Source organism: Mustela erminea, chromosome 19 (genome assembly GCF_009829155.1).
Source record: "Mustela erminea isolate mMusErm1 chromosome 19, mMusErm1.Pri, whole genome shotgun sequence".
Lineage (NCBI taxonomy): Eukaryota > Metazoa > Chordata > Mammalia > Carnivora > Mustelidae > Mustela > Mustela erminea.
Genome location: NC_045632.1, coordinates 1,614,274 through 1,633,617, shown reverse-complemented (window position 1 = coordinate 1,633,617; position 19,344 = coordinate 1,614,274). Strand labels below are relative to the sequence as shown.

Here is a 19,344-nt window from a genome sequence, read left to right as displayed (position 1 = left end):
AAAATAAATTTATTATTTAGTGACATAGAAAGCTACCCATGATACATGAAGTGGGAGGCAGAAAAGCGTCTGAAATTGATGATGCCAATTTTGTGGGGACAAAATTTTTTTTAAAGATTTTATTTATTTATTTGACAGAGATCACAAGTAGGCAGAGAGGCAGGCAGAGAGAGAGGAGGAAGCAGGCTCCCCACTGAGCAGAGAGCCCGACGCGGGGCCTGATCCCAGGACCCTGGGATCATGACCTGAGCCGAAGGCAGAGGCTTTTAACCCACTGAGCCACCCAGGTGCCCCGGGACAAAAATTTTTGTATATATATTTACTCAAAGAGTAAATTTGGACATTCATAGACCAAGATATTAATGATGCTTGTTTATGGGTGCGAGGATTACAGAGGACTTTTAGTTCTTTTTCTTACTTTTCCTCCTTTTTTTCATTTTACATTCTTTTCTTCACAGTGTTTTTGGAATTGAAATATATATAATTAAAATGTATATTACATACATATAAAAAGTATACCAAAACATCATTGTTTTATGTCCCCTGGTGATGGCATTATGGATTCATCTGCTGGAGAGTAGTGTCAGATTTTCACATGGACACAACGTGAACATGTTAGCAGCGAGTAGTAACTTCTTTTTAAGGAAAGAGAGAAAAAGGTATAGTGGTGCTCCCAAGCTGAGAGCCAGAACATCGTGGGTCCTCCCACACACCAGGACACACCTGCTGGGTACTCCGCCTCTCACCTGGCCTTGGGCGGGGCTTCAGGTGTACGCTTTTTACGTCAAGGTCTGCACTCTAATAAATACCGTGAGCCGCAGAGGGCTCTGGGAAGTGTAGTCCCGGCCCTCCCGAGTTGCCCACTTCCGCTTCCGGCCACCGCAGCAGTGCCATAATTTCTTCTGCGATGGTGAGTAGGTTATGGGACGTGGGGCTCCTTGGAGGTCTTGGTTCCGGCCGCAGGGACAGGGGCTGGGTCTTTAGGAACTCGGGGGAGGGGGCGTGTGGCGGAGGTCAGAGCCAGGGGATTTCGACAGCTCTGCCTGGCGAAGGAGAGGTTTGAGGAGGCGGATGCCCTGGGCATCCCCGGTTGGGATGGAGTGGGGCGGGGCTCGGGCAGCTGCGCTGGGCACCCCCAGCTTTGGAAGCCGCAGTTTCGGGTCAGCAGTTGTGGCTTTGAGACGGGCATCGCTTGGTTTGGGAGACTCCAATGCAGGCAGTCTCAGATTGATGATATTTGGAATTCTTTCACGGTGGACGCACACCCACTTCTGCATGAATTTTCGAACTTTTCTGTGAAGTCATTTCCATAAGGAGCTGCAGAAGTTGATTTCTCATGTTCTGTATGTGTTCCCTTGAGAATTATTAAGCGCCGTACAAGTTTTAAGCGAATGTTTTGCTGATGTGGTGGTGCTAGGTCTGTTTTATTGCAGCGTCTGAGGCACACGGGTTGAATTCCACTCTGTCCCACATTACGATGTTGTGTGAATTCAATTCAAATTTTTTTTAATAGTAGATCTTTAATCGTATTGCATGCATTTTTGTTTATGATTTAAGGTGGGGTACGTAAGAATTTAACAGTTGTTTCAACTCCATAGGTTGTAAAGACTCTTCTCATTGATCTTTTTCTCCATTATTGCAATATCACTATTTCTTGATTACTGTAGCTTTAGAATAAATCTTAAAGTCAGAAGGAATGAGTCCAAATTTTGCCCAAAATTTTCTTTGAATAGGATTGTTTTGACTAGGTTTTTTTAAAATTATTATTATTTCAACGTATGTTTTAGTATTGGTGTGTCAGATTTTGCAAAAAGATTGATATTTTATTGAGATTTTGATGGAGGTTGCATTGGAGAGATCAGATAACAACCTTGAGTGTTTTTTTTTTTTCAGATTTTATTTATTTATTTGACAGAGAGAGAGAGATCACAAGTAGGCATAGAGGCAGGCAGAGAAAGGGGGACACAGGCACCCTGCCAAGCAGAGAGCCCAATGCGAGGCTTGATCCCAGGACCCCGAGATCACAACCCAGGACCCTGAGATCACAACCTGAGCCGAAGGCAGAGGCTCAATTCAATGAGCCACCCAGGCGCCCCACAACCTTGAGTCTTTAATTGAATGAACATGGTATATCTTTAGGTATATATTTAGGCTCTCGGGGCACCAGTAGTGCAATTGCTGGATCATATGGTAGTTCTATTTTTAATTCTTTGAGGACCCTCCCTACTGTTCTCTTTCCACAATGGCAGCACCAGTCTGTATTACTGGGATTCCTTTTCCTCCACATCTTCACAGACACTTGTTACATCCTGTCTTTTTGAGTCTAGCCATTCCCACAGGTTTAAGGTGATATCTCACTGTGGTTTTGATTTACATTTTCCTGATAATGAGTGGTGTTGGGCATCTTTTCACATGTCTGTTGGCCATGTGATTGTCTCCTGGGAGCTACAGTGAATGCAGGCTTGTAGACAAGGCCCATGGCAGGAATGGTGTGGACCCTCTGTCTGAGCCCTGTAGGGAGAGAGGTCCCCTTCCTGGAAGTAGGAGTAGATTATAGGAAGGAAGGCTAGATTCCATTCAACTTGGGCTCAGAGATTTGTCCATGTTGTGTGGTGGGAAGAGTGATAAAATCATTGTTATCTCCTGGATCTTTTTTTTTTTTTTAAGATTTTGTTTATTTATTTGACAGAGAAAGAAAGATCACAAGTAGGCAGAGAGGCAGGCAGAGAGACGGGTGTTAGTAGGCTCCCCGCTGAGCAGAGAGCCCAATGTGGGGCTCAATCCCAGGACCCCAGATCATGACCTGAGCCGAAGGCAGAGGCTTAATCACTGAGCAACCCAGGTGCCCCTCCTGGCTCATTTTTATTTATGGCTTTGCCTTCTTGGGACTGTTCCTTTCTCAGAGAGAACTGGGTGTAAGAGAAATGAATAACCTCTGGTCTCTTGACATTAGAGCTTCAAGGGAGTAGAATTTCGGTTTCTTGTTGTTTTATGGCAGTGCCACTTCTCTTCCCAAACAAGGGCCTTCTCTCCTGACCTCACTCTTCATACCGTGGTCTTGACAGATGCCCATTCAGGCCCCTTAGCATGGCTGCCTTCCCCCCAGAAGTGGGTTTTTCTACAGCTGGGGCAATTCCCGGTGTCCTGATTTAGTGTAGCTCTCCCTGGCTTCTAATACTTGTCCATTGGGTTAGTAAATCATTCAGGCTTATACTACTTCAGGGCTGTGCTAGGTACAGGGAAAAAATAATTATAGTAACTGTAATGTTAGGCATTAATTGTTTATTTTATACCGGTTATGCTGAGGTGTTGTAAGCGGAAGTCAGGGCCTTTGCACCTGCCCCTCCCTCTGTACTCTTCCCATCCCAAATCTTCCCGCGGCTGATTTATTTTCACATCGGCCTTAGAGACCATCCTCGACAACCTGATTAATGCTGTCCCTCCCACACCTGCCTCCTGTGTTCTGTCCCAGAGCCCCCATGTTCTGGTTCGTAAACAGTCGGTCTTATTTTCTTCATTGCCCTTTTTATACTCAGAAATCACCTTATTTGTAGATTGGTTTACCTACCAGAATGCAAGCACCGTAGGAACAAGTGCCTTGTCCATCTTATTTGCCTCGGTGTCCGGAATGTTTGTTACACCGCCGAGATATAGTGAGACACCAGATAAGTCTTCGTTAAACAGATGGGTGCCTGTATTCCTAGGTTAGTGCTAAGATGAATGAGTTAACGGCGATGAGAGCAGTAGGCTGAGGATTTTCTAGGTGCCATGTACTAGCCTATGAGCTTTATTCAAATGCATATCCATGTGTATGTGTGCAAGAAAGACTGAATCCTTGCAACTTTGCGAGTAAGAAGTACCGTTTTCACGGCAGAGGAACAGACTCCTTTAGCGATTTGTCTCCGAGTGTTCATGTGGCTACAGAGTGGCTGAGCCGGAACTTACCCCAGGCCACAACTCCAGTATCCAGAGTCAAGACCTGCAGCTTCCCAGCCCTGCCTCTCCCGTCTTGCTGTCTGGATTGAAACACCATCATTTACCCATTTTCCTTAAACTTTAGCTCCAGACTCCTGTTTCAGTTCTCCTTTTCATCCGCGCGTGTAATCGTTCATCTAGTCCTGTTGTTTCTGCCTTGCCAGTGTCTCATTCCCATTACCCCTTTATCCCACTGCCTGGTTCACCAGTGATACTGGTCATCTTTCTCTGCCCAGGCTGAGCCCCATATGGTAAAGGGGTATCTTTCTTTAAACCCAAGCACCTGATCCATGGTAGAATTCCAGTGAATGTGTGCAGTCTTCCCAGCTAGAATGTCAGCTGCTCGAGCGCTGTCCTTGTCTGCCCCGATCACCACTGTGTCCCAACCGGCCCAGCGTGGTCCTTAGCATGTAACTGACTAAGCGAACACATGGCAGACAAAACCATTGTGCTTTGTAGCTGGTATCGAAGATCCCAGGATCCAAATATAAGCGGGCTGAGTTCACTTTGGTCCCAGTTTCCCATTGATGTATGTGTTGGGTTCCCATGTTGTGCCCCGAGCAGACTAAAATCCCAGGCCTCATAGAGCTCTGATTATCATGGGCACAGAGAGATAGTAAATGAAACCAACAGACCGTAGGTTTGGTGATAAGTTTCATGAGGAAAGATGAAGCAGGGACGATGCTTTGGGAGGGCTGGCAGAGGGACTTGCAATCGTAAGTAGGATTATCAGGATATGACTTCAGTGAACAAGTGGTGATTTCACTCAAAAGGTGCTAAGTAGACACCCAAAGGAAGTGAGAAGCCCATTTCCCTGGAGAAAGGGAGCAGCAGAGAAGGCCCCAAGGCGGGGGGTAGGACTGACTGGTCTATGTGAACAACAGTAAGGAGGCCAGAGTGGCTGAGCCCAAAGAGAAAGAGGAAAGATAAATGGGAAGTTGGGTATTAGGAGGTCAGATAGTGTGGCATCTTTTGGCTATCGATAGGACTCTGGTGAAGGTTTTGAGCAAGGTGAAGTTCTTGGCCAGAGGAGTGACATACCTTTCTTGTCTTTTTGAAAGATCATTCTAGGGGCGTCTGGGTGACTCAGTGGGTTAAAGCCTCTGCCTTCGGCTCAGGTCATGATCCCAGGGTCCTGGGATCGAGCCCCACATCAGGCTCTCTGCTCAGCGGGGAGCCTGCTTCCGCCTCTCTCTCTGCCTGCCTCTCTGCCTACTTGTGATCTCTGTCTGTCAAATAAATTTTAAAAATCTTTAAAAAAAAATAAAAAATAAAAGATCATTCTAGCAGGGGTGCCTGGGTGGCTCAGTCGGTTGAGCGTCTGACTCTTGATTTCAGTTCAGGTCATGACCTCAAGGTCGTGAGGCTGGGCCCTGCACCAGGTTCTGCACTCAGTGAAGAGTCTGCTTGAGATTCTGCCTCTGCCCCTCCCCCTGTGCACATGCACTCTCGCGTGCGCTCTCTCAAATAAGTAAGTAAACCTTAAAAAAAAAACGAAAAAAGCATCCCAGCTGCTGTGTAGGAAGTAGATTGTAGGGGGACAGGAACAGAAGCAGAGAAACCAGTTAGGAGTTAACTTCAGTGGTTTAGGCAAGAGATGATGGTGGTTTGGACCGTTACAGTAGTGAGAGAATTGGTCGGGTTCTGGCTAGCATTTGAAGGTTTTTGCTGATGGTTGGATGTGGTGTATGAAGAAGAGGGGGAAAAAATCAAAGAGCACATCAAAACCTGTGGCTTGGGGCGCCTGGATGGCTCGGAGGGTTGAACCTCTGCCTTTGGCTTGGGTCATGATCTCAGGGTCCTGGGATCGAGCCCCTCATTGGGCTCTCTGCTTGATGGGGAGCTTGCTGGCCCCCTCCCCCTGCCTGCCTCTCTGCCTACTTGTGATCTCTCAAATAAATAAATAAAATCTTTAAAAAAAACCCAAACAAACATGTGGCTTGGTTATTTGGAAAGACAAATCTGTGCTTGGTTTCGGGCATGTTAAGTTTGAGACATCTTCTAGACAGCCAAGTGGACATGTCGAGTTGGCCTCGAGTCATCAGTGTATGGACCCTGTTTGACGTCCCGAGGCTGGATGGGTTCAGTGAGGAAGGGAATGAGAAGAGAGAGAGAGAGACTTCATGCACTGAAGCTTGAGGCAGCCCTGGCTTTTGGAGGTCGGGGATATGAGAAGGAACCACGAGGAAATTCTGTGTAAACTAGAAAGCCCTGGAAGCGAGCCAGGCAAAGGACACGTGAGTGCGTTAGCACTGCTTCTATAAAGTGTGGGTCCAGAGGAGCCGTATCAGCCTCACTTAGGAACTTGCTCGAAACACAGAATCTTAGGCTCCACTGCAGAGCTGCTGAATTAGCATCTTTGGGGCTGGGCTCCTGCGGTCTGTTTCAGCCATCTGTCATGGTGATTTTTGAGAAGGTTAAGTTTCTGGAGCACCCTCCTAGAGGGTCCTGAGGGGCTGGGTTTCAATGGCAGCGGTCTGGAGGACACTGTTACACACCTCGGTCCTCCCCGTAGGCAGTCCATAGGTGGCCCAGTCTTGCACACTTGCTTCAGAGGGCAGTCCCTTGTGCAGGAGGGCAGTGTGCAAACTGTGGGAGACTGGGAGGCGCTGGCCGGGGCAGGCTGTGCAGAGGTCTGGGACTGGATGGTTAAGGGCAAAGTGGAGATGTGAGCTCCTGAAACCATCCAGTGTAGGGAGTGTCTTGGAAGGGGCCCCCTGGGTGTTTTTTTTCTGTTTATCTGAACCTGCCCTGTGGTTTGAGTCTCAGGAGGAAGTGGGTCAGGCAAAGAGGGGAAGGGAGGGAACTCGCGGTCCATGTGTTTGTGCTGCCTACTGACTGGTTCCGGGCTGGTTCCAAGAGTTTGGGTCTTCTCTCTGCCTCAAGCCCGGTGATGGAATTTGTTAAACGTGCCCAATGTGCCCGGCCCTTGCAAAATGGAGAACATGAATAGAGGAAGAAGGCCCCATTCCCTTGATGATTTAGCGATCTCTCTTTCTCTCCCCCTTTTGAAGATTTATTTCAGAGAGAGAGAGAGAGAGAGCGCACGTATGAGCGAGGGGCAGGGCAGAGGGAGACAGAGTCTTGAAGCAGACTCCCCCGCTGAGTTAGGAGCCCATCATGGAGCTCGATTCCGGGACCCTGAGATTGTGACCTGAGCCAAAATGAAGAGCCTGCTGCTTAACCAATAGCCCTCACCCAGGTACCCCGATGATTTAGAGATCTTAACAGGGCAGCTGTGTGAGAGGTGGCAAGCCAGCAACTGAAAGCAGTTCTGGGTCCCAGAGTGACTAATTTGATCTGGTGGTGGCAGGAGAAGGTCTCCCTTAGAAGAGTTTTTGAATTCCAGTCCATGGGTGTAATGTAGAGGGTTCATGAACTTGAGTGGGGAAAAAGTAAACACTAATTGAACTAAAAATTGCATTTCCTTTCATTATGAATGCAGGTGACAAACCACAGTAGTTATTATCAGAACCCATGAATCTGCTATCCATGTAAATCATAGATATTTTTATATTATAGTTGGTGCAGATGTTTTAAAATATTACTTACGCTCATCACTATTTTGAAAATACAGTAGTTAATTAATTCTTGATATTTCCATGTGTAAAAAGAAGCACATCCCTGATATCTTATTATTTTTGAACGTTGTATTCTAGTATAATTAGGCTTTAAAATAATTCTGTGTGTTCTATTTTCTACATTTATAGCGTTCTTCTGAGTAAGAGTCTGTAAGTCAGGACAGAACAGAAAAGATCACAAACTGATGTAGAAGACCTTTGCTAATCTGTATCTTGATTTATAGAATCCTTGAGGACTGAGATTTTTTTAAGGTGTTTATTATTATTATTATTATTTTAGTAATCTCTGCACCCAATGAGAGTAGCTCACTCCTTCTGACTGAGCCAGCCAGGCACCCCAAGGACAGGATGTTTAATTGTTCTTATTTCTGCAGTGCTCGGAGTATCATGTTGGTAAAGCGTTCACAGTCCAGAGTCCCCTTCACAGAACACAGGTCTCGTGTCTGTGGCATCTGTACCCTGCTGCAGGGCCCTGTGTCTCACTGCGACACTTCTGCTGCTAGGCCCTCACCGCAGAAACTCTCAGACTGTCTGCAGCCATCTGCAGTGTTCTTGACTCTGTGGACCATGGGTCTCTCTGGAGCAGGGACTATGCATACAGCAACTCAGTAAGCGCCCACCGAGTCGGTGTCCAGAGGGTGTGCACCATACTGGAGACCCAGAGCTCTGGGGTCCAGAAGAAAGGCCTGCATAAAGTCAAGTTTCCCTCTTGAGCCCACAGGTCCCTGGAGCATGGGAACCAACCAGGCTGTGGAGCATGAAGGTGGAGGCAGGTCCTTCCCTCTGAGCCCAGGGAGCCATCCCAACACTCCTCGTCAGAGCTTGGAGAACCTCAAGAGTGAAGGAGGCCTGGATCTTCTGCTTCTCCGGCTTGGGAAGATCAGAGGAGAAATGAAATCGCTGCCATCCTGGGAAAACCTAGGAGAGGTGACCATGGAGACTTGGGCCTCCAGGCCTGGGGAGAGAGGTGCGAGTTCAGGAAGGGGGAGCGGTGGGGGAGGATCGGAGCCGGGCGTGGAGAGAGGAAGAGTGAGGTGCAGGAGAACGATCCAGTGTGTGTGTGTCAGTGAGCCCAGGCGGGAGCCCCCTCTTCTCATGGCTTCCTTCTCCTCCTACAGCTTTCTGCTCTCAAGCCTCAGCCCTTTCTCAGGATGGAGAGGACAAGACCGAGTTTCAGGTGGGTTGAGATCTCTTCTCCAGAAATGACACGCCAGGCGTCAGAGCATAAAAATGTCCCCTCCATTGGTAAAAGGGAACAGAGAAAACAATGTATTGGGCGAGTAATGACTTTGCTCATTGCGTGTATCCAAAAAGTAGCCATGTGAGAGAGGTGATGGGATCCAGGGTTAAAAAGAAAGAAATGAGCGAGGAACCCTGGATTTGAATCCAGGTCAGCATGGCTGTCATTTGCCATTCTGCTGTACATGTTCCTGCCCATCAATAATCATTTCCTCTAAGGGCCCGAGCCTAAATTAAGCAGAGAGGTGACTCCAGATAATGAATCCATCTCTGCCTGAGTTTCTGTCCTCCGTGGGACCTTTCTCGGATTCATTTACAGATGTTATATTCTCCAGATGATACACCCTACCAAAAAGTACCCCATGGACCAGGTTAAAAGAGAGCATATTAGAGGAAAAGACATTTCATCTATGACAAAATTACAAAGTATAGTATCTTTATTTTCGGAAGAGGGGTTCAAATGCTCAAGCATTCTTGTTCAGAAAGGAAGAAAAGAAGAAACACAAACGGCCAATAATTATATGAAAAGATGATCAACCTCTAGTAGTCAAAGCAGTACAGATTAAAACAAGGTAGGATTTTTTTTTTTTTTTAAGCAAATGACCAAAGATTGGAAAGATCAGCATTCATTGTGATCCCGATGGAGAAACGGGCACATGCACGCAATCGGAAGGCGCATTTTTAGCCTTTCTGGAAGTTCTGCGTACATCTTCTCCAATATTCCCCACTCTCCAAGTTCATTCTAAATCAGAGCACATGTTTGCAGAATGATCATTGCAGTCTTGTCCATAATAGCAAAGAAAGACAAAAAAAAGTCGTGGAGTGGACTCCATGTCATTTGTTGGATTGATACTGGATTGCTGGAATATTACGGTTTCGTTTGTTTTCTTGTGGATTTTCTGCTGCTGTCCAGGGAGATAAAGTGGATGAAACTCTTAGGACGTAGAGAGATGCACACACGCTCGCACTTTCTCTTTCTCACGCTCACGCACACACAAGCCCCACCAAGGCTTTCCCAGCACTAGACATTTTTGCTAATCTGATGGAGGAGGCTGTGTCGCTGAGACCTCCCATGTATTTTGTAGTTCGTCACGTGGTCGGCGTGTGAGGAGCTCTTCCTTATGTTTGCTGCTGTTATATTTTTTGTTTGTGAATTGCTTAGGAAAGGCTTTTGCCCATTTGCATTAATTAATGAAAGGAGCTCTTTCAAGAGTAGGGCTGTTAACTCACCCATCTGAAGTGTGAATGGTTACTTTCTTTCATTCTTGACTTTGTGAATGGTGAGTTGACCATAAAGAAGTGTAACATTTTCACCTTGTTAAATGATTGGTTAGTTCCCTTTTGAAAATCTTGTTCCGTACCTAGCTCCCGAAGGCCTTACGTGTTCTAAGCTTAACCCAAAAGACATGTAAATGGGTTTTTATTTAGATTAAAAACGTTTTAATCTCTAATATGGCTGTAACTTGGTTTTGTAAGTGGTGTAAGGTATGCAGTTTCATTTTCTTGAAGATGGATAGCCAATCATGACGGTGCCGTTTATTATCTTTCTCATTCATATGCAAGTCTACTAAAGTACTGCCTTTATCATTTGTATATTTTGTGTGTATTTATACATGTACATGTTTATATATTTAATAGGTGTATATATTATACATTTGGAAGAAGGAAAGCATTGTTGACTTCGCTTTCCTTTAACGGGACTGTTCCTGCATTCTGTGCTCTGGTCCGCTGAGTTACTTGTATGTCTACGTATTGTTTTGCCACTTATATTGAACATTGAACTTTCTAAGTTGAGAAGTTATTTTTTCTTCCTTTCCCTACTCATTGGCAAACATTTGTTGGACACCTGCTGTGGGCCAAACATTATTCTAAGCCCTCGTGATGTATCAGAGAGCAAAACAGATAGAATGCTCCTGCTTTTGTGGGGCTGGTGTTCTAGAAGGGGGAGACAGGTAGCAGACAGTTTAAAAACAAGATCATCACTCTTAAGTGTCTTGAGGGGCGTAGGCAGGATGAATTAAGAGAAGGTTTCTGCAGTCATCTAAGCAAACGACAGTGACAAGTCAGATTAGAGAGGTGGAAGTAATGATAGGGAGAAACAGATTTGAAGTCTACTCTGAAATAATAATTGGCAGATTTTTTTAAAATGAATTAGAGTAAGAAATAAGGAAAAGAAAAGAATCGAGGATGCCTTAAAGGTCAACGATGCTTGTGTTCAACCACATCAAGGAGGTTAGAAGACTATTTGGGAGGAGACACTCACTTCTGATTGGGCTGTTTCTGCTTCAGATACCTTTTAGACACCCAGGTAATAGTTGGAGTTGGCAGGGCTCAGTGTAGACGACAGCGCTGGGTATAAAAATTTGGGAGTTAATGGTGGTTCACATCAATTTAATCAGTTGTCAGATGGACTGCCTCTGGCCCAAGCTTTCTCCCTACTGTTACACTGCCTCTAGTCTTGGGATTGATCAAGGACTCTGCTCAGAAATGTGCTCTCTCAGTGGCACTCCTTTTCCAAAATCAGGAGGTTGGTTCGTCTGGTCTGGCCCCTCTGACCTCACTGGGACGACAGGATAGCAGAGTCGTTTCCACATGGAGAAGCAAGGTTGCCTGGGTCTAGTCCTCACTCATTGCTTCTTAGATACATGGTCTTTGACAAATAATGTTGCCTTTCTGAGACCCCAGGTTTCTCACCAGTGGCACTAGTCACTACCTTGTGAGTAGTTACTGGTAATAGAGCAGACGAGAGCACATTTCCAACACTCTAGAAAGCTCTCACTCTCCCTGAGTTCTCTGAGGATTAAGTGAGGTCAGTCATACACAAATACTTGGGCTAGAGGGACGCCTAGATGGCTCAGTCCAATAAGCATCTGCCTTAGGGTCAGGTCATGATTGTGGGGTGCTAGGGTGGAGTCTGGCATCCGGCATCCTGCTCAGCGGGGATCCTGCTTTTCCCTCTGCCTGCCGCTCCATCTGCTTGTGCGCTCGCTCTCTCTCTCTTTCTCTCTCTGACAGATAAATAAATAAATCTTTAAGGAACATTGTTAGGCTAGAGCCTGCCTTACAGTCATTTTTCTGTAAATATAAGCTATAATATCATCTGCTTTATAGACTCATTACTGGTCCCCTGGTGATACACATCTTGGCCTTCATAGGACAATTGTGAAGGCTTAGTGGCTCTGGAACTAGACTGAGTATTCAGCTAGAACTAGACCTCTGTCTCTAAGTGGCTGTGTGACCCCAGCCAGGTTACTTCACCTGCTGGTTCGGGGGTCCCTGAGACCACCCCCACATTCAGAGATTTGCCGGACCCGAGGGACTCAGTGTGTAGTTGTAGTTATGGCCACGATAGGTTACAGCAGCACACCTGTTGGCACCCGGCTTCCTCCAGACTTCACCCCACAGGGCTTTTCACTTTGCTGGTTTTGCTTTGTTCTTTTTGTTTTTAGCCACACCAAGTCTTAGCTGATGTAGATGTTTCAAAGTATTACACTCGTGACTATTTCGAAAATACAGTAGTTGATTCATTCTTGATATTTAATGTGTACAAAGAAGCACATCTTTTGTGTTTTATTATTTTTGAACATTGTATTCCCATATAATTAGCCTTTAAAGCAATCCTTTGTGTTTTATTTTACGCATTTACAACATTGTTCTGCGTTAGAGTCCGCAGTATCACCGGACTGCCAAATCAGTCCACGGAACAGAAGAGATCACAAACTCTGATTTCGAAGACCATTGCTAACCTGTGTCTTGATTTATAGACTCCTTGAGGACGGGGTTTTTTTCAAGTTTATTATTATTATCATTATTATTATTATTATTATTTGGTAATCTCTACACCTAGCATGGGGCTCGAACTCACAACCCCGAGATCAAGAGTAGCGTGCTCTTCTGAGTCAGCCAGGCTCCCCGAGGACAGGGTTTTTAATCACTGTGATTTCTGCAGTGCTCAGAGTGTCGCATTAGTAAAGTGTTCATACTCCAGTTCTCCTTCACAAAAACCCCTGGGGCTCAGTTCATACCTGAGGATGACAAAGCGTGATTCGTAGGGCCTCAGCAGGTTGGGGACACAGTTGCATAGACACATCTCAGTTGCTTCTGTTCAGCACGGACACAGAGGCCCATGTAAGACGTGTGTGTGGAGGGGGGTGTGGGCTAGGGCAGCAAAGAGCAGGATTTGCCCAGCTGCTGGGGGAGGGAGGGACGAGGGGCTGGTTGGTGAAGACCAGTTGTTCAGGTGGAAAAGGTGATTTGGGGATGCACGCGAACATTACGCACTGTTGGCACAGTCATCGTGGAGGAGAAGTTGGTATTCTCCCAAGTTAAATGAACCAACCGTATGAAGAATGGTAGCTCCATGGAATTGCCTTCAGAAGTGCTTAGCCCGAGCAAAGAGTAGTTAGGGTTCCGTGCTTTGCTCTTGGGATAACATGGAAGATCCGTTGGTTATGATGGACACTATTAGCATCAGACATTAACAAAACTTGGTTTGACCTGCCAGAGGGAGCAGCTTCCTGCTGGCTTGCCTACTCTTCTCAGTGACTCCAAGTTGACTGTTCACCAGGCAGGTGTTGGTGTTAACAGTGTTTCACCTTTTAGGAGACATTGACCTTCAGGGACGTGGCGGTAGTCTTCACCGAGGAGGAACTGAGGCTGCTGGACCCCGCCCAGAGGAAGTTGTACCGAGACGTGATGCTGGAGAACTTCAGGAACCTGCTGTCTGTGGGTAAGGGGAATGTCTGGGGAATCGGTGTTGTTCTGGGGGGCATCATTGGCACATGGGGGAGTGTTGCAGTAACGTTGGATGTTATCGTTATTGTTAGCAACGACAGCTGTATGTGGAGAGGTGAATTTTCTCTGCAGAAATCTGTTGGGAATTTCTCGCTTGGCAAGTAGATGATGAGATGTAGTTTGTTACTAGTAGGATTGTGTTCACATTTAGCTTCAAAGGGTGTTAACAGGACCCTCTTCTTTTTTTTCAGACATAAAAGAAGTGCCCTGGTAGTTAGGATACACATAGGTGAATTTTGCTCTCGGCTTATTACTGGTCCGAGTCTGAAAGCCTGACTTGGCTTGAGATCCCTGACCATCTTGTGTTTATAACCTCATCTCTGAATTGTCTTTCACCCCACAGGAGACAAGAATGCAAAGGAAATGGAGTATATTCCAGAAAGAGAATTAAAGGGCCATTACCTCAGAGAGGTGTCCTGCTGGAAAATCTGGGAACAGGTGGCTGGTGAATTAATTGGGAGTCAGGATCATAGAGGAAATCTTCAAGGGAGAAGTTTCCAGTTCTCAGAAGACACTTCTCACTGCCAAGGGTGGGAAGGAGCCCCTGCCTGGGGTCCACACATTGACAATTTGGTGGGCAGTCTTCAGGGACCCATCGGTTCAGAAAATCGAGCATTTCCACCATGGAAAGCTGTAAGAGTGGTACCCGCTCAAGATTCTTGGATGAAAGCCTTTGTGAACGAGCCATGGAACATTCGAGAAAGGTGTAAAAAACTTGACAGGCAAGATATAATATATAAACATGAGGGGGACGGTTACGGCTTCGGCTGGATATCACGTCATGATGACCACAGGTTACCTGAAACAGAGAGACCCTGTGATTGCAGTCAGTGTGGAAAGGACCGCATTAAAAAGCTGCTACTTCATCATCACCCTAACCCCCCAGAGCATGACTGGACAAGAAATGAACATGGAAACGGCTTCAGGGAAGAGTCATGCGTTCCCACTGCTCCCAGAGGGCCCTGGAGAGAGAGAAGCCACAAAAACGAGTTGGGTTCAGGCTTGAGGCCCTCTGCTCACCTTGAGAGACCCCAAAGGCCTCCCTCGGTGGAGAAAGCCTCTAAAAGTCCAGAGAGGGGCCGGGGCCCAAGGCAGAACACGCGCGGCCCCCGCCGTGCCCGGGCCCCCGCCGGCGAGATGCCCTACCGGTGCGATGTGTGCGGCAAGGGCTTTCGATACCAGTCCATCCTCCTCATCCACCAGGGCGTGCACACGGGCAGGAAGCCCTACGCGTGCGAGGAGTGCGGGAAGGCCTTTGGCCGCAGCTCCAACCTGCTGGTGCATCAGAGGGTGCACACAGGTGAGAAGCCGTACAAGTGCACTGAGTGCGGCAAGGGCTTCAGCTATAGCTCGGTGCTGCAGGTGCACCAGCGGCTGCACACAGGCGAGAAGCCCTACGCGTGCGGCGAGTGCGGCAAGGGCTTCTACGCCAGGTCGGCCTTGCACAAGCACCAGCACGCGCACCCCGGGGAGAGGCCCTACAGCTGCAGCCAGTGCGGCAAGGGCTTCGCCTGCAGCTCCCACCTCAGCAGCCACCAGAAGGCACACACGACCCAGAAGCCCTACCAATGCGACAAGTGCGACAAGGGCTTCAGCTACAACTCCTACCTGCAGGCACACCAGCGCGTCCACACCGGGCAGCGGCTCTTCGAGTGCGACGTGTGCGGCAAAAGTTTCAGCTATAGCTCGGGGCTGCTCAGGCACCAGCGGCTACACACGGGCGAGAAGCCCTACAAGTGCGAGTGCGGGAAGGGCTTCGGCCGCAGCTCGGACCTGCACGTGCACCAGCGGGTCCACACTGGCGAGAAGCCCTACAAGTGCGGCGAGTGCGGGAAGGGCTTCCGGCGGAATTCGGACCTGCACAGCCACCAGCGGGTCCACACGGGCGAGCGGCCCTTCGTGTGTGGCGCGTGCGGGAAGGGCTTCATCTACAGCTCTGACCTGCTCATCCATCAGAGGACGCACACGGGTGAGAAGCCCTACAAGTGCGCCGAATGCGGCAAGGGCTTCAGCTACAGCTCCGGGCTCCTCATTCACCAGAGGGTCCACACCGGCGAGAAGCCCTACAGATGCACCGAGTGCGGCAAGGGCTTCCGCTGCACGTCGAGCCTCTACAAGCATCAGCGGATCCACACAGGCAAGAAGCCCTACACCTGTGACCAGTGCGGCAAGGGCTTCAGTTATGGCTCCAACCTGCGCACCCACCAGCGGCTGCACACGGGCGAGAAGCCCTACACGTGTTACGAATGCGGCAAGGGCTTCCGATACGGCTCAGGGCTTCTGAGTCACAAGAGGGTGCACACCGGGGAGAAGCCCTATAGGTGTGACGTGTGCGGGAAGGGCTACAGTCAGAGCTCCCACCTGCAGGGTCACCAGAGGGTCCACACGGGCGAGAAGCCCTACAGGTGTGGGGAGTGCGGGAAGGGCTTTGGCCGAAGCTCCTGTCTCCACGTGCACCAGAGAGTCCACACCGGCGAGAAACCCTACAAGTGCGGGGAGTGCGGGAAGGGCTTCAGTTACAGCTCAGGCCTGCGGAACCATCAGCGGGTGCACGGCAGCGAGAAACCCGACAAGTAGGCGTGTGTGGGGCTGGCATCCCGAGCTTTCTAGTCACCAGAGCGCCAGTGCGGGAGAAAGCCTTTGGGAACATGGTGTGTAGGGTCAGCCACGGTTGACGGGAAGGGGACTGACCTGGTCATGGTGGCCCTTTCTGAAGGGGAAGCGAAGACCCGAAAGGCTGAGAAATGGGAAGAGCACTTGAGTCCCAGGCTTATGCCCCCATGTGTCCCCAAGAGTCTGTCGCATGGTGGATTGTCCTCAAGGAAGTAGGACGGGGCCTCAGTAAAAATCGTCACTCTCCTCAGAGTTGGCTCAGGAGGGAGCTTTTATGAATGATAATGAGTAGGTTGTGGGCATGGACTCCTTGTGGGGTGGGGGTGGAAATACCTACAGATGGGATGGGACAGATGTAGGAAAGAGTGCTTACCTCACCAAAACCAATATTGTGTGTACATCTTAGAAGATGGTTTTTACAAAAAAAAAAAACACAACAAAAGGTGACGTTACTATTGGTTGAGGCCAGTGGCTTTTAGAAGAGCCTGAACAGTTGGAGGGGGGGTGTGGGAGGGTCCCCCTCTCTGCAGGTCTGGGTGATGTGTCTCCATCACGCTTTTTATGTCCCGTTGCGGTGAACGTGTTTTATCTCCTAGAGATAATCTGCTCTCCTAGAGAAGTTGTACTGAACTGCGGGGCCGTTTCATTTCATCACGTTGTTTTGTTTTGTGGTTTTGTTTTGTTTTGTTTTTTAACAAAAACAAAACACCCAGCGTGGAGCCCAACATGGGGCTTGAACTCACTCACAGCCCCGAGATCAAGACCTGAGCTGAGATCAAGAGTCGGATGCTCAAGTGACTGAGCCGCCCAGGTGCTCCTCATTTTATTGGGTTTAAAAGCAAAAGCCCATTGGCATTGCACTGAATTTATAGGTTAATTTATTTTATTGTTATGAATATAATTCTTCTGCCCCGTTTCATTCATAGTGTTCTTAAACAGACAAGGCAACCATTAGAGCATCTTAAAGAGTCAGAAACACCATTTTAACTTGTCGGAACAGCTGTGGTAAAATAGTCACCAGAGCCACCATCAGTGGGGAATCTATGGAAACATGCACCTGTGAATTTATTGGTGGGGGTGAAAAAAGTAGTCATTTGGGGAAACAATTCGTCAGTGTGTCAAGTTCAGTTTGTAGTAACCTTTGAAGTGGCACTAAGTGTGGAGTAAGAGATACTCGGGAAATAGTTGCACATGTGGAAAAAGATGTACGCGTATGGCTGAGTTTCTTAGCGTTTTCTTAACATAGCAAAAAAAAAAAATACTCCAAGTGTAATAAATTAAGGCACATGTAAATGAATGAAAATCACTAAAAATATTCATACACATACATTGACATTGAAGGTTGCCCAAAAATTATATTGTAAACCAGGAAAGTTGGAGAACCATTTTAATATGGCCCCGTTTTGTTAATACGTTTTGCGTGCATATGTTTAGAGAGAGAGAGAGATGAAAATGTGTGAAAGGTTAGTATGATAACTGCTTATCTCTAGTAAGTGGGATGTGGGGTGTGTAATACATTCGTGTACTTTTATATGTTTTACTTTTTAACAAAGAGCATATATCAATTTTATAACAATAGTAAAGCTATTTTTTAAAAAAAGTTTGGCAGAACAGTGCCTTATGTCAAAGATCCATGTCACAGCCTCTGTAATTTTGTTGCTGTTGCTTTTTCTCCTGTGTACTTGGCACCTAAGTACCAAATATAAGGCATACAGATGAATGGAGAAATTTGTGACTTAGATGCTCTCTTAACTGGATGCATCATTTTTGTTGGCTTGGTCGGAAAGGAGGTTGACCTGGGTAATTGGGAGGAACTTTGGTGCTCTGCTCTACATTCTGGCCCTCTGGGACCGTGAGCCCCCAAGCCTGGCTTTCTAGAAGGCAGTGCACCAGGATGGGGCCCCTCCAGTCTCACCCCCTCACCAGAGGCATTGTGTGGGCCAAGCTCTTCTCTGCTGCCTGGGCCACTGCGTAAAGAATCAGTTATAGGTGCGACAGGGAGGTGGGGGAGGGCCCTTTTATCTAAATGAACAGTTAAAGAATATGTCTTTAATGATTGTAACTTTTTAGCAAAGTGTCCATAGCTGAAATGGTTAGCTTTCCAAAGGGGCTTGGGAAAAAAAAAAAAAAATCTCAGGTGTTTTGGGGAATAGCAGCGGCATCGTTCCAGTTGTGGCATGGGTTTTACAGCCAAAGAACGCAGACGCTACCCCTCAGACCCAGAAGATCTGTGGGTGAAAAGTTCAGCTCTCTAAATGGATTTCCTACGGAGGATTGCAGATTCTTTTTTTTTTTTTTTAAGATTTTATTTATTTGACAGACAGAGATCACAAGTAGGCAGAGAGGCAGGCAGAGAGAGAGGGGGGAAGCGGGTTCCCTGCTGAGCAGAGAACCTGATGCGGGGGCTCGATCCCAGGACCCTGGGATCATGACCTGAGCTGAAGGCAGAGGCCCACTGAGCCACCCAGTTGCCCTGCAGATTCCTTTTTTTTCTGTAATTTTATTTTATGCATTTTTAAAAGCTCCAAAATTTTAATTTTGATTTTGTTTTTAGTTTCAGGAGTAGAATTTACTAATTCATCGGTGGTGTATAATACCCAGTGCTTGTTGCATCGAGTTCCCTCCTTAATGCCCATCACCCAGTAACCCCATTTCCCCCACCACCTCCCCTCCAGCAGCCCTCAGTTTGTTTCCTAGAGTTAAGAGTGTCTTTGGATTTGCCTCCCTCTCTGTTTTTATGAAATCTTGCCATTTGCAACAGCGTGGATGGAACTAGAGGGTATTATGCCAAGCAAAATAAGTCAGAGAAAGACAAATACTGTACAATTTCACTCAGATGTGGAATTTAAGAATCAAAACAGATGAACACAGAGGAAGGCAAGGAAAAAAATAAGACAAAAAAAGGGAGGACCATGGGTTCTTAAGTTGGTCTGGGCAGTCTCTCCCCAGTGTTCTGGAAGTAGTTGTTACATGCTGGCTGCCTGCCACTAAGCATCTGGATGCTTGACCAGCACTGAAAGGATCTGCTTCCCAGATGGCTCTGGGCATCACAGAGCTTTGAACAGGAGGCCTCAGTTCGTCAGTGGTTGTTGGAAAAGGCCTGAGTTCTTCACCACGTGGGCATCTCTACAGGACGACCCGA

The 19,344-nt window shown here is 47.4% G+C and overlaps 1 protein-coding gene across 2 annotated transcripts; it reads left to right on the top strand.

Annotated features, from left to right (window-relative positions):
- The first annotated feature begins 873 nt into the window (after positions 1-873).
- Positions 874-16,633, top strand: ZNF229 (zinc finger protein 229). 2 transcript variants are annotated; one of them, XM_032325353.1, is made up of 5 exons: positions 874-910; positions 8,278-8,523; positions 8,675-8,733; positions 13,398-13,524; positions 13,933-16,633. In XM_032325353.1, exons 2-5 carry the CDS (start codon positions 8,289-8,291, stop codon positions 16,164-16,166), a joined length of 2,655 nt encoding a protein of 884 aa, XP_032181244.1. In that variant the 5' UTR covers positions 874-910; positions 8,278-8,288; the 3' UTR covers positions 16,167-16,633. The 2 variants fall into 2 exon arrangements, with proteins under 2 accessions (XP_032181244.1, XP_032181243.1); XM_032325352.1 differs by having other exon boundaries at positions 881-910; positions 8,271-8,523.
- The last annotated feature ends 2,711 nt before the right edge of the window (positions 16,634-19,344 follow it).

Coding starts and splice junctions, on each gene's coding strand:
- ZNF229 (XM_032325352.1), top strand. Junction 8,734..13,397: donor AGGACAAGACCGAGTTTCAG/GTGGGTTGAGAT, acceptor TTCACCTTTTAG/GAGACATTGACCTTCAGGGA. Junction 13,525..13,932: donor CAGGAACCTGCTGTCTGTGG/GTAAGGGGAATG, acceptor TTCACCCCACAG/GAGACAAGAATGCAAAGGAA.